Raw genomic sequence first — 12,635 nt, 5'->3', positions numbered from 1 at the left:
CTCCTCATCTCCCCCTTCTCTCTACTCCCCTGGTTCTGCAGCATATCTCCCTCAGCACCTCAGCCTTAAGACATTGACCCTTCACCCCATCTTTACAATTACAGAATTCATAGAATGACAGCCATTCCTGTTCTATTGCAATGTTCCATGCTGGCTGGACCAGACTGATGGCCTTACAGAAGTTAAGTCACAATTTTCATATTACAAAGTGCAAAATGTACCATAACCCTAATTTAATTTGAACCTTTTCTTCAACAATAAGTATAATAAAGAGGTGTGTATGTATGTATTGCTCAGTTTACTACATTTTTGTTAACTAGTTTAATACACTTTTTAAAGAAGATTTCAAATTAAATCCACTGCGAGATTATAATGAGGTTTGTTATTTTTTGCTCTTTGTTCAAAGATTTTCACTACGATTATGTAAACAGCTAGCAGTAACATATATATATAAATGTTGAATGTGAAAACTATTTCTTAGATACAAACTCAATTCACTTGTGCAAAAAAGAGAGAGGCTTGCGCTGCTGGCATATGCCGATCAAATACAGTGCTGTGAAAAAAGGTATTTGCCCTGAGTTCAATTACACCAGCCACACCCAGGCCTGATTACTGCCAGATCTGTTGAATCAAGACATCACTTAATAAATAGAACCTGTCTGACAAAGTGAAATAGGCCAAAAGATCTCAAAAGCAAGACATCATGCCACGTTCCAAAGAAGTTCAGGAACAGATGAGAAACAAAGTAATTGACATCTATCAGTCTGGAAAGGGTTACTAAGCCATTTCTAAAGCGTTGGGACTGCAGCGTACCACAATGAGAGCCATTATCCACAAATTGAGAAAATTTGGAACAGTGGTGAACCTTCCCAGGAGTGGCCGGCCTATCAAAATTACCCCAAGACGCAGAGACGACTCATCCAAAAGGTCACAAAGAACCCACATCAACATCCAATGAACTGCAGGCCTCACTTGCCTCACTTGAAGATAAAGGCTCGTCTCAATTTTGGCAAAAAACCTCTTGATCATCCCCAAGACTTTTAGGAAAATATTCTGTGGACTGACGAGACAAAAGTTGAACTTTTTGGAAGGTGTGCGTCCCGTTACATCTGACGTAAAAGTAACACAGCATTTCAGAATAAGAACATCATACCAACAGTCAAATATGGTGGTGGTAGTGTGATGGTCTGGGGCTGCTTTGCTGCTTCAGGACCTGGACGACTTGCTGTGATTGGTTGAACCATGAATTCTGCTCTCTACCAAAAAATCCTGAAGGAGAATGTCCTGCCATCCGTTCGTCACTTCAAGCTGAAGCGCACTTGGGTTCTGCAGCAGGACAATGATCCAAAACACAAATATTATCTTTGTGTAATATTTTAATTTGTTTGATCTGAAACATTGAAGTGTGACAAATGTGCAAAAAAAACAAATCAGGAAGGGGCAAATACTTTTTCACAGCACTGTTTACATGTATTATTCATTTGAAAGATTCAACAAAAATCCAGGTGTTTTAATCAACTTATGCTTACTTCGATCATGACCTTATGATCATTATGATGCCGATTAAGATAAGCAGAGTAAGGCGTTTACATGACTACTGCCATAATCAGTTTAATTTAGATTTATTAGTGTGCATGTAAACATACTCACTTAGAGAAATGTAGATTATTCTATTTAATAAAAAAACAAGGTAACTAACAGAAACAGAAGCCAGTGTACTATATACTATGTGCAATGACATGGATAGCATCACAAATCTCTATGGGCCCTGGTCAAAAGTAGCGCTATATATATGTAACGGATGTGAAATGGCTAGCTAGTTAGCGGTGTTCGCGCTAAATAGCGTTTCAATCAGTGACATCACTTGCTCTGAGATCTTGAAGTAGTAGTTCCCATTGCTCTGCAAGGGCCGTGGCTTTTGTGGAGCGATGGGTAACGATGCTTCGTGGGTGACTGTTGTTGATGTGTGCAGAGGGTCCCTGGTTCGCGCCCGGGTATGGGCGAGGGGATGGTCTAAAGTCATACTGTTACATTGATGCTGTTGACCCAGATCACTGGTTGCTGCGGAAAAGGAGGAAGGTCAAAAGGGGGGTGAGTGTAACGGATGTGAAATGGCTAGCTAGTTAGCGGTGTTCGCGCTAAATAGCTTTTCAATCGGTGACGTCACTTGCTCTGAGACCTTGAAGTAGTAGTTCCCCTTGCTCTGCAAGGGCCGCGGCTTTTGTGGAGCAATGGGTAACGATGCTTCGTGGGTGACTGTTGTTGATGTGTGCAGAGGGTTCCTGGTACGCGCCTGGGTATGGGCGAGGGGACGGTCTAAAGTTATACTGTTATATATACACACACACACACACACACACACACACACACACACACACAGTAGGGTTGGTATATAGCCTTATTTGGTAAAAGACCAAGTCCGTATTATGCCAAGAACAGCTCAAATAAGCAAAGAGAAACGACAGTCCATCATTAGTTTAAGACATGAAGGTCAGTCAATGCAGTTGCAAAACCATCAAGCTCTATGATGAAAATGGCTCTCATGAGGATCGCCACAGGAAAGGAAGACCCAGAGATACCTCTGCTACAGAGGATAAGTTCCTTAGAGTTGGAATGCAGAGTTAAGGAAAAGCAGCCAACAAGTGCTCAGCATATGTGGGAACTCCTTCAAGACTGTTGGAAAACTTTCCCGATGAAGCTGGTTGAGAGAATGCCAAGAGTGTGCAAAGCTGTCATCAAGGCAAAGGGTGGTTACTTTGAGAATTCATAAGATTTTTTATATATATATTTTGTATGATTATTTTTAGCCCCCTTTTTCTCCCCAATTTCGTAGGATCCAATTGTTAGTAGTTACTGTCTTGTTTCATCGCTACAACTCCCGTACGAGCTCGGGAGAGGCGAAGGTCGAGAGCCATGCGTCCTCCGAAACACAACCCAACCAAGCTGCACTGCTTCTTAACACAGCGCGCATCCAACCCTGAAGCCAGCCACACCAATGTGTCGGAGGAAACACTGTACACCTAGCGACCTGGGCAGAGTGTACTGCGCCTGGCCCGCCACAAGAGTCGCTAGTGCGCGATGAGACAAGGATATCCCTGCCGGCCAAACCCTCCCTAACCCGGACGACGCTAGGCCAATTGTGCGTTGCTCCATGGAACTCCCGGTTGCGGCCGGCTGCGACAGAGCCTGGGCTCGAACCCAGAGTCTCTGGTGGCACAGCTACCACTGCGCCTCCCAGGAGGCCCTATATAAGAATATTTTGATTTGTTTAGCACTTTCTTGGTTACTACATGATTCCACATGTGTTATTTCATAGTTTTAATGTCTTCACTATTATTCTACAATGTAGAAAATAGTAAAAATATAGAAAAATCCTGGAATGAGTAGGTGTGTCCAAACTTTTGACTGGTAGAGTATACAAAAATTATAGGGTGGCATTTGGGACACAACCCTGGTAAGCCCCTGAGGGGTGAAGTGGCCCATCTCTGATGCAGTGACTTTGGGGTGAATACAGTTAATAATTAGCTAACAGACAGACAGCAGGGTTGGCTGCACATTCAAATTTAAGACATAATTCCAATTTAGCTAAAATTCCAGAGCTAGCTAGCTAGTTATACTGCAAAAAAGTAAGTCTAACAACACCACAATGATGACAAAGGTTTTTCTACTAATGATTTAACTTCTGAATGTCATTGTGTTTCCAAGCCACTAAATGCACTTTAGACTACGTCTTCATCAGCGCCAATTAGGTAGAATTAAGTAGAACCTTCAGTCGGGTACCTGTGCTCAGGAGAATCTTTATAACAAAATTGTGACGCAACGTGCAACCCATTAATTTCTTTCAAAGTTGTTAATTTTTTAATTATAAATACAAATGACTACCTGCAAATTGGATTGAACCCAACCCTGTCAAACAGGTAGCTATCGGACAGGTCCAGCAGGTCTTGAGCTGGACAAACAGAATGCAAGGGGTTAAAGGATGAGAGAAAAAGAGGGAGGGGTCTGACTGGACAGGTCCTTAAAAAAGGAGAGTAGGGAGAGGTAGAACTCAACACACAGGCAGGACAGAGAGAGAGAGATACCCAGGGAAGACCGCTGAAGATCTCCGAAGAAGTGAAGCTACAACGGAACATTTTAGAAGGTGAGATTTCAACATCTGTTCATCTAATACTGTATCTGAATGCATGCCAAATGGCACCCTATTCCATATATAGTGCACTACTTTTCACCAGGGCCCATAGAGCACATTTAACCCTGGTTAAAAGTACTGGACTATATATGGAATAGGGTGCCATTTGGGGACATGCATATTCATGTGTGCTTGGCTAATCTCCTCTATGTGGTGGAACAGATGATACTTGGTATTCCTCAGCCCTACATTAGCTGAATCTGCTCTAATGTAATAGTACTGGAATATATCCGATAAGTGGAATGGCTGGGGTACTCCAAGAGAGGTTAGGGAAACTTACCTACACTCTGAAGTACTCACTGACTTTGACTTGATGGCTTCTCTTTCACTGTCTGTCTTTGTGTGTGTCTCTCGCTCTCTCTTTCTCTCCCAGGAGACATCACCATGGCGATGTTGACCATTCTTCTGCTTCTCAGCGCTGCCATTGCACTGGGCGAAGCCGTAACTCTGGATGAAGCAAGTAAGAGTTCACCTCACACTTTACATCATTATTTTTTTTGTAGCAGGGGAGGGGTGGTGTTTGTGTGGAAGGACTGATCTACAAATAATATTGAGTAGTTATTTATGATGACAGGCGATTTGTAGATCAGTCAGTCTCAACCCACCTTGAAAGTTGCCTGCAATTTCTAACGTGTCCTGTGTCTTCTCCTTACAGATGCTATGGTGGCATCTGCAGCAGATAAAAAAGCCCATGCCCCAAAGACTGGTTCCAGTTTAATTCACGCTGCTTCATGTTTGTCCAGACTGCAAGGACATGGCCTGAAGCAGAGGTATAATGCTTACCCTCTACTGTGAATTAAAGAAGTTCCATTGAAATCAACTTGCTTATTTGGTGTGATGTTACCTTAAAGGGGATTTTGCCTTATTTTAACAGGCATCACATGGATGTCCAGTATGTAAAATACTGAACCTCCCCTTCAAGTTATTGTCTAGTTAGAATTTTCTAGGCTTTGCAATATTTATTTAATGTTTGGAGTCAGAACTCCTGTATATTGGAACCCACAGGCCATGAGTTAAGACATTAACACACATTAAGACACTAATGTAGACACTAATATCTCGATGAGCCTATTTGAAAGAACATTAGTTGTGATGGCCAATATTTAATTGTGAGAGTCCAGAACACACATTCTCACAAAGACTGGACAACTGACTAATACCTACATTATGACATGTCTTTGTCCTTGTCTATGGCTTGCTCTAGCGCCACTGTATGTTGCTTGGAAGAAAACTGACGTCTGTGCAGAACACTGTAAAGTACCTTGGAGCAAACCTGGCGTCTGTGCACAGCTCTGAGGAGTCCCAATTTCTACAGGCGGTGGTGTTGATCAAGACTGGTGATTTCCCTCTGACCTGGATTGGAGGATATGATGCTGTTCAGGCAAATGTGGAAAAGGTACCCAATTGTCATATTTGATGAAAAGTTCAAATACCTTAATAGAAAATGACTCAAAAATGAAAGGTCTACTCTACCTGAACAGTCCAGCTATAGTATACTGACAGATTTAGAGGATTTTTGGTATACTCATCAATATGTCAAGGGTCACTTGTGAAGTAAGGGCCGTACTCACAAAACGTCTCAGAAAATGAATCCCTGTTAAACCTGTTTTAAGACAAAAATAACTCCCAACTTTTGGGGTGATGTTAAGACACTGCTCAGACAAACTCTGAGCCAGGAGTAAAATCAAGTCACTAAAGTTTATCTCAGCTGGTAATCATGACATTTTGAGGTACGACAAAGGAAAGATAGTGATGATGATCATTGACATGTTACAAATTATGGTGAATAGCCAATCGCAATGAGGCTTCGCCAGCTGTGAACTCTATAGCACCCTTCAGACGACCATGGTAAAAAAATCTCCCTAGAAAGACCAGAACCTAGGAAGAAACCTAGAGAGGAACCAGGCTATGATGGGTGACCAGTCCTCTTCTGGTTGTGCCGGGTGGAGATTATAACAGAAGATAGCCAAGATGTTCAAATGTTTATAAATGTTTACAAATAAATGTATAAATGTTTACAAATAATAATAATCACAGTAGTTGTCGAGCAACAAGTCAGCACCTCAGGAGTAAATGTCAGTTGGCTTTTCATAGCCGATCATTTAGAGTATCTCTACCGCTCCTGCTGTAGAGCGTTGAAAACAGCAGGTCTGGGACAGGTAGCACGTCCGGTGAACAGGTCAGGGTTCCATAGCCGCAGGCAGAACAGTTGAAACTGGAGCAGCAGCACGGCCAGGTGGACTGGGGAAAGCAAGGAGTCATCATGCCAGGTAGTCCTGAGGCATGGTCTTAGGGCTCAGGTCCTCTGAGAAACAGAGAAAGAAGAAAGAGAGAATTAGAGAGAGCATACTTAAATTCACACAGGGCAATGTCTTCCAAAGGGAGCAACTGCTGTCCACATCCAAAGATTATCCAACTTGAATAAACAATTGGAGGTTAGGACAACAGCAGTGGTGTAGCCTACGGGCGATACGGATACCACTTATTATTGATATCTACATATTATTGATGTGAATCACACTGCTGCTCTCTCATTTAGCTACAGTGCGGCATCCACATTTTTGAAGTTGTGGGTGACTGTTCCAAATGTATATGTGTATTTTAACCCAATAATGGCTTGAAAAGTTCAAAAGTCTATCAATCATTGTTTTTGTGAATCAGCCAGTGAAAAATGCACTCTTGCAATCACCTGCACTGCAGATCCCCCATGGTGTTGTGCTCCATATTTCAATAACTAGTTTAATTGAATCAAAAGGCTGAAAAAGGGCTTTTAGCCCCTTTACTTTCTAGGATGGGGACAGTCACGTCCCACTTGGCCAAATGCCAGGGAAATGCAGTGCGGCAAATTCAAATAAAATTATATAAAAATCAAACTCTCATTAAATGACACATGAAGATACTAAATTAAAGCAACCTGTGTGAATCCAGCCAACATGTCAAATTTTTAAAAGGCACCTGCAAAGCATAAGAAATCAAATCAAATCCGTTCAAATCAAATCAAATCAAATTTTATTTGTCACATACACATGGAACAGACCAGGCAGTGTAGCGAAATGCTTGTGCTTCTAGTTCCGACAATGCAGTAATAAAGCAAGTTCTAACTAACAATTCCAAAAAAACTACTGTCAAACAGTGTAAGGGGATAAAGAATATGTACATAATATTGAATGAAGTGATGGTACAGACCAGCATAGGCAAGATACAGTAGATGAGACCTGGTACAGTATATACATATGAGATAAGTATGTGCAGCCAAGAGGCCCAACCTGGATGAACCTGGCATAGTTAAAGTGGCTAGTGATACATGTATAGGACATAAGGATGCAGTCGATGATATAGAGTACAGTATCAACGTATGCATATGAGATGAACAATGTGGGGTAAGAAAGCCATTATATAAGGTAGCATTGTTTAAAGTGGCTAGTGATATATTTACATCATTACCCATCAATTCCCATGATTAAAGTGGCTGGAAGAGTCAGTGTCATTGACAGTGTGTTGGCAGTAGAAACTCAAAGTGGTGGCTGTTTAGCAGTCTGATGGCCTTGAGATAGAAGCTGTTTTTCAGTCTCTCGGTCCCAGCTTTGATGCACCTGAACTGACCTCGCCTTCTGGATCAAACATGGGGTGAACAGGCAGTGGCTGGTGGTTGGTGTCCTTGATGATCTTTTGGCCTTCCAGCAGGGTGGGAAGGTGTCCTGGAGGGAAGATGGTTTGCCCCCCGGTGACCATTCTGCAGACCTCACTACCCTCTGGAGAGCCTTACGGTTGAGGGCGGTGCAGTTGCCATACCAGGCGGTGATACAGCCCGCCAGGATGCTCTCGATTGTGCATCTGTAGAAGTTTTGTGCTTTGGTGACAAGACAATTTCTTCAAAGCCTCCAAAGGTTGAAAATGGAATGCGCCTTCCTCAAAATGCTGTCTGTGTGAGTGGACCAATTCAGTTTGTCTGTGATGTGAATCTGAGGAACTTAAAACTTGCTACCCTCTCCACTACTGTTCCATCGATGTGGATGGGGGTGTTCCCTCTGCTGTTTTGAAGTCCACAATCATCTCCTTAGTTTTGTTGACGTTGAGTGTGAGGTTATTTTCCTGACACCACACTCCGAGGGCCCTCACCTCCTCCCTGCAAAAGGCCGTCGCTACGTTGTTGGTAATCAAGCCTACCACTGTTGTTTGTCCCCAATTTTTGATGATTGAGTTTGCGTGCAAAAAGTTGGGTGAACAGGGAGTACAGGAGAGGGCTCAGTTCCACTTCATGGGGCCCCAGTGTTGAGGATTCAGCGGGGAAAGATGTTTTTGCTTTATGTTTCACCACCTGGGGGCGGCCCGTCAGGAAGTCCAGTACCCAGTTGCACAGGGGGGCCGAGACCCAGGGTCTGTATTTGATGGCAGCTTGGAGGGTACTATGGTGTTGAATGCCAAGCTGTAGTCGATGAACAGCATTCTCACATAGGTATTCCTCTTGTCCAGATGGGTTGGCAGTGTGCAGTGTGGTTGAGATTGCATTGTTTTTGGACCTATTTGGTACAGCCAAAGTGAAAAATGGGTCAAGGGTGTCAGGTAGGGTGGAGGTGAGATCCCCCTTGACTAGTCTCTCAAAGCACTTCATGATGACGGATGTTTAAGTGAATGGGCGGAGAGCAGTTTAGCTCAGTTACCTTAGCTTTCTTAGGGGAACAGGAACAATGGTGGCCCTCTTGAAGCATGTGGGAACAGCAGACTGGTATAGGGATTGATTGAATATGTCCGTAAACACACCGGCCAGCTGGTCACACATGCTCTGAGGGCGCGGCTGGGGATGCAAGTCTGGGCCTGCAATCCAGGGTTAACACGTTTCAAAGTCTTACTTTCGGCTAGATGCTATTATGATGCTAGCATCTAGATGCTATCAGATGCTATTATCTGATGATAGCACAACAGTAAACAAAGAGTAGCATATTTCAACCCTGCAGGCGCTACACAAAACGCAGAAATAAAATATAAATCATGCCTTATCTTTGACGAGCTTCTTTTGTTGGCACTCCAATATGTCCCATAAACATCACAAATGGTGCTTTTGTTCGATTAATTCCTTCCATATATATCCAAAATGTCCATTTATTTGGCGCGTTTGATCCAGAAAAAAAGAGCTTCCAATTTGCGCAAAGCCACTACAAAATATCTCAAAAGTTACCTGTAAACTATGCCAAAACATTTCAAAATACTTTTGTAATACAACTTTAGGTATTTTAAACCTTAATAATCGATCAAATTGAAGACGGGTCTATCTGTTTTCAACACAGGACAAGCGGAAACTAACGCCACTTTTCTAGTCTTGCCCAACTCTCAACAGCGATACACTTTTTCAAGATGGCCGTACTTCTTCATTTCAGGAATAACCTCAGCCATTTTCCAACGACTGGTGACATCCAGTGGAAGCGGTAGGAACTGCAAACAACTGCCTCAGAAATATAGTTCCCCAATGAAAACTCATTGAATAGACAGTGACCTCAAGTTTTTTTTTCTGAATGGTTAGTCCTCAGGGTTTTGCCTGCTACATAAGTTCTGTTATACTCACAGACATGATTCAAACAGCTTTAGAAACTTCAGAGTGTTTTCTATCCAAATCGACTAATAATATGCATATCTTATATTATTGGCATGAGTAGCAGGAAGTTGAAATTGGGCACGCTATTTATCCAAAAGTGAAAATGCTGCCCCCTATTTTAATACCTCAATCTAATTTCTGATGATGATATATATATCAATATGTTTAACGGACACATGCTCAAACTCATGCTCTTTTGATAGACTTAAATAGCTGCAAATTATCAAGATATCAAAGTGTAACCAACAAAAAAGTAAACAGTAGGCCTATAGCAAATGGAGCATATGGCATTAATTGTTCACATGCAAATAGCATTTTTTGGTAGGCTAGTGCCCAGGGCATGCCATTCCGAAAGCAGCATTTATTTTTCAACTCAAAGCAATGATCCCAATCAGTCCTTAGTTTTTAAGTTATGCTCAGGTTAAACAAGGGGTATTCTATGAATTGGAATGACTGGAAATCTGACAGACTTTGTTCTTTGTTTCATGTAAAGATGTAGTTTAATCATATTATTATCTGTAGTATAAGCCTACATAAATAACACAAGTAAAATTAAACATTTATGGCTATGTAAACTCCAACATTCATTTATCCTGCAAAAAAATGTAGTTCAATTGGTAATATTAATTTGTTTTCTTCTAACGCCTCTTGAGCTATCATATTACATTACTGAGTTTGGGTAATCCAAAAGTTACATTACTGATTACAATTTTGAACTGGTAACTAGTAATTGTAACCGAATTACATTTAGAAAGTAACCTACAGTACCTAACCCTGGGCATATGGCACTGAATCATACAGTATAATGGTTGTTAAAAGCAGAATTTTGATAATATTACTAATATTAATATATTCACAGTGGTTATTTCCATTTAACAATGCTAAATGGTTTTTCTAACAGTAGGCATCAGGTTACTTTCCGAAATGTTGCATTAATGCTTGAAATGGCTATTATTTTTACCGAACACCATTCAAGTTTACATAGCCCCTAAATGCTTTCAATTTCCCAATTCTATAAGCATGCCCAATTTAGGCATTCTAAGATTAGGAGTAAAATCTCTCTATTCTCGGCACTTACAATCATTAAGTGCTGACCTAGGTTTGGAAGATCTTATAGATGCCCACTGCAGTATCAACTGACACAGTGGGTTATAGTGGGACAGCATAGTAGGCAAGAGAGTGAACTATAGCATCACAAGTAATACATTGTTTTAATATTTCGAAATGTTTTGGTTTTAACATTCTGGAAGTTCTGTGGCAGTGATTTCAGTTTAGAATGTTGAATCCTGCGTTACACCATTCAAATGAATGGGGATAGAACACGCTTTATATGAGCAAAAAGATAGCAAAAAGCTATTTTGCAGCAATCTAAGGTGAGTCAGTCTGTACATCAGCCTGTATATGTCAATGTTGGTTTAATGTTTGTAGCATTAACATTTCAAGAGCAGTAGATAATCAAAATACGTCCCATTGAAGCCTATGGTTATAGTTCAAAAAGTATAAATGATGTCAAAAACAACATATAAACTACTGCAAACAACAACACTCTTTTTCCCTTCAGACATCATTGCACGTGTGATAGAAGGGCACATGATGTACCACCATTTTTTAACATGCTGCTCAACGCTCCTCAACTTGGCAACAAAATCAATAACAATGTTGGTGTGGCGGTCAGTGGTGCTGTTTCCCCCTACTGCGGATTCCATCTTTAAACGGTTGTGTTCTAGTTATATGTGATTTCTTTGATACTGAGACCTCAGTTCTTCCTCACAGGACAGGCTATGGTTCTGGAGTGACGGATCTACATTTGATCACCAGAACTGGGCGAAAGACGAGCCCAATAACTATAACGGTGCCAGAGAGCCATGTGTTCAGATGAACTTTGGAGGTACAGTAAGCCCACTATCATTCACTGATCCATTCATCAAATTAAACGTTATTCATAGTAAGTATAACAAATAAATCTGACACACACACACTTTTATTTGAATTTTTGTGTTTATATCGGAATTGATTTGAGAGGCCATTTCTATTCTGTGTTTCCTCTTAAGGTAAACATGCCTGGAATGATGAATTATGTGGAAGGAGATATCCCTCTGTGTGCTCCATAAGGACCTGTTAAATACATCAAACTATCAACTGAAACAAGCATTCTACTGCGTAGTGTCAGCAACCTAACTGAAAAATGTTTATGGTAAAATCAAATACTTTATGAAGATGATTTTTTGCTGTAAAATTAAAGTTTAGTTACTTGTTGCAGACAATGTTGATGTGGTTTGTTGTCAATAAAACAGGTGTACACATTCTTTTCTCTCAGGAGTCATTATTAAACATGAATGATAGTTCCATAATTGTCAAATCCTTTGAAGTGTTTCGTTAAGATAGTCTAAGATCTGGGAGTCTGTTCAGCGGTCATTTAAATTCTTTGAAATTCTTTCAATTATTCTTGGAGAAAATAATTTATAATTGATTCTCTTGTATAACCAAAGAGGTTGTATTACTCAACAAACAACATGGATGTAAACAAACAATGTATATTGCTTTAAAATAAGTCAAACATTATCATGTGGTTGTCATAGACCGTTAGAGCACTGTCTATGAATTTGAGAGGTGTTACGTTTCCCTACACCATCCATTCTCTCTATACCAAGTAACGGGTCAGCCATTTGACTGTTCTTTGAATCACAGAATGTCACTTTTTGTTTCCAAACTCTCACTGGTTATAGACATGTGTGAGTACAAGATGTGCTTGTTATAGCAAAATACAATGCTCAAAAAAATAAAGGGAACACTTAAACAACACAATGTAACTCCAAGTCAATCACACTTCTGTGAAATCAAACTGTCCACTTAGGA

At 40.9% G+C, this 12,635-nt stretch overlaps 1 protein-coding gene across 1 annotated transcript; it reads left to right on the top strand.

Moving 5' to 3' along the window:
* The first annotated feature begins 5,402 nt into the window (after positions 1-5,402).
* LOC121847444 (ladderlectin-like) lies at positions 5,403-12,065 on the top strand. Its single transcript, XM_042328538.1, has 3 exons — positions 5,403-5,585; positions 11,553-11,667; positions 11,831-12,065. Exons 1-3 carry the CDS (start codon positions 5,403-5,405, stop codon positions 11,899-11,901), a joined length of 369 nt encoding a protein of 122 aa, XP_042184472.1. The 3' UTR covers positions 11,902-12,065.
* The last annotated feature ends 570 nt before the right edge of the window (positions 12,066-12,635 follow it).

This window comes from Oncorhynchus tshawytscha, linkage group LG01 (genome assembly GCF_018296145.1).
Source record: "Oncorhynchus tshawytscha isolate Ot180627B linkage group LG01, Otsh_v2.0, whole genome shotgun sequence".
Taxonomy (NCBI): Eukaryota; Metazoa; Chordata; class Actinopteri; order Salmoniformes; family Salmonidae; genus Oncorhynchus; species Oncorhynchus tshawytscha.
This window is presented reverse-complemented; position numbering and strand designations above follow the sequence as displayed.

Bases quoted from the DNA above. Each gene is read 5' to 3' on its own strand.
- LOC121847444 (XM_042328538.1), top strand. From the start codon at position 5,403: ATGTTGCTTGGAAGAAAACTGACGTCTGTGCAGAACACTGTAAAGTAC. The intron at 5,586-11,552 runs GTACCCAATTGT...TCTTCCTCACAG, and splicing joins TTCAGGCAAATGTGGAAAAG to GACAGGCTATGGTTCTGGAG. The intron at 11,668-11,830 runs GTACAGTAAGCC...TTTCCTCTTAAG, and splicing joins TGTTCAGATGAACTTTGGAG to GTAAACATGCCTGGAATGAT.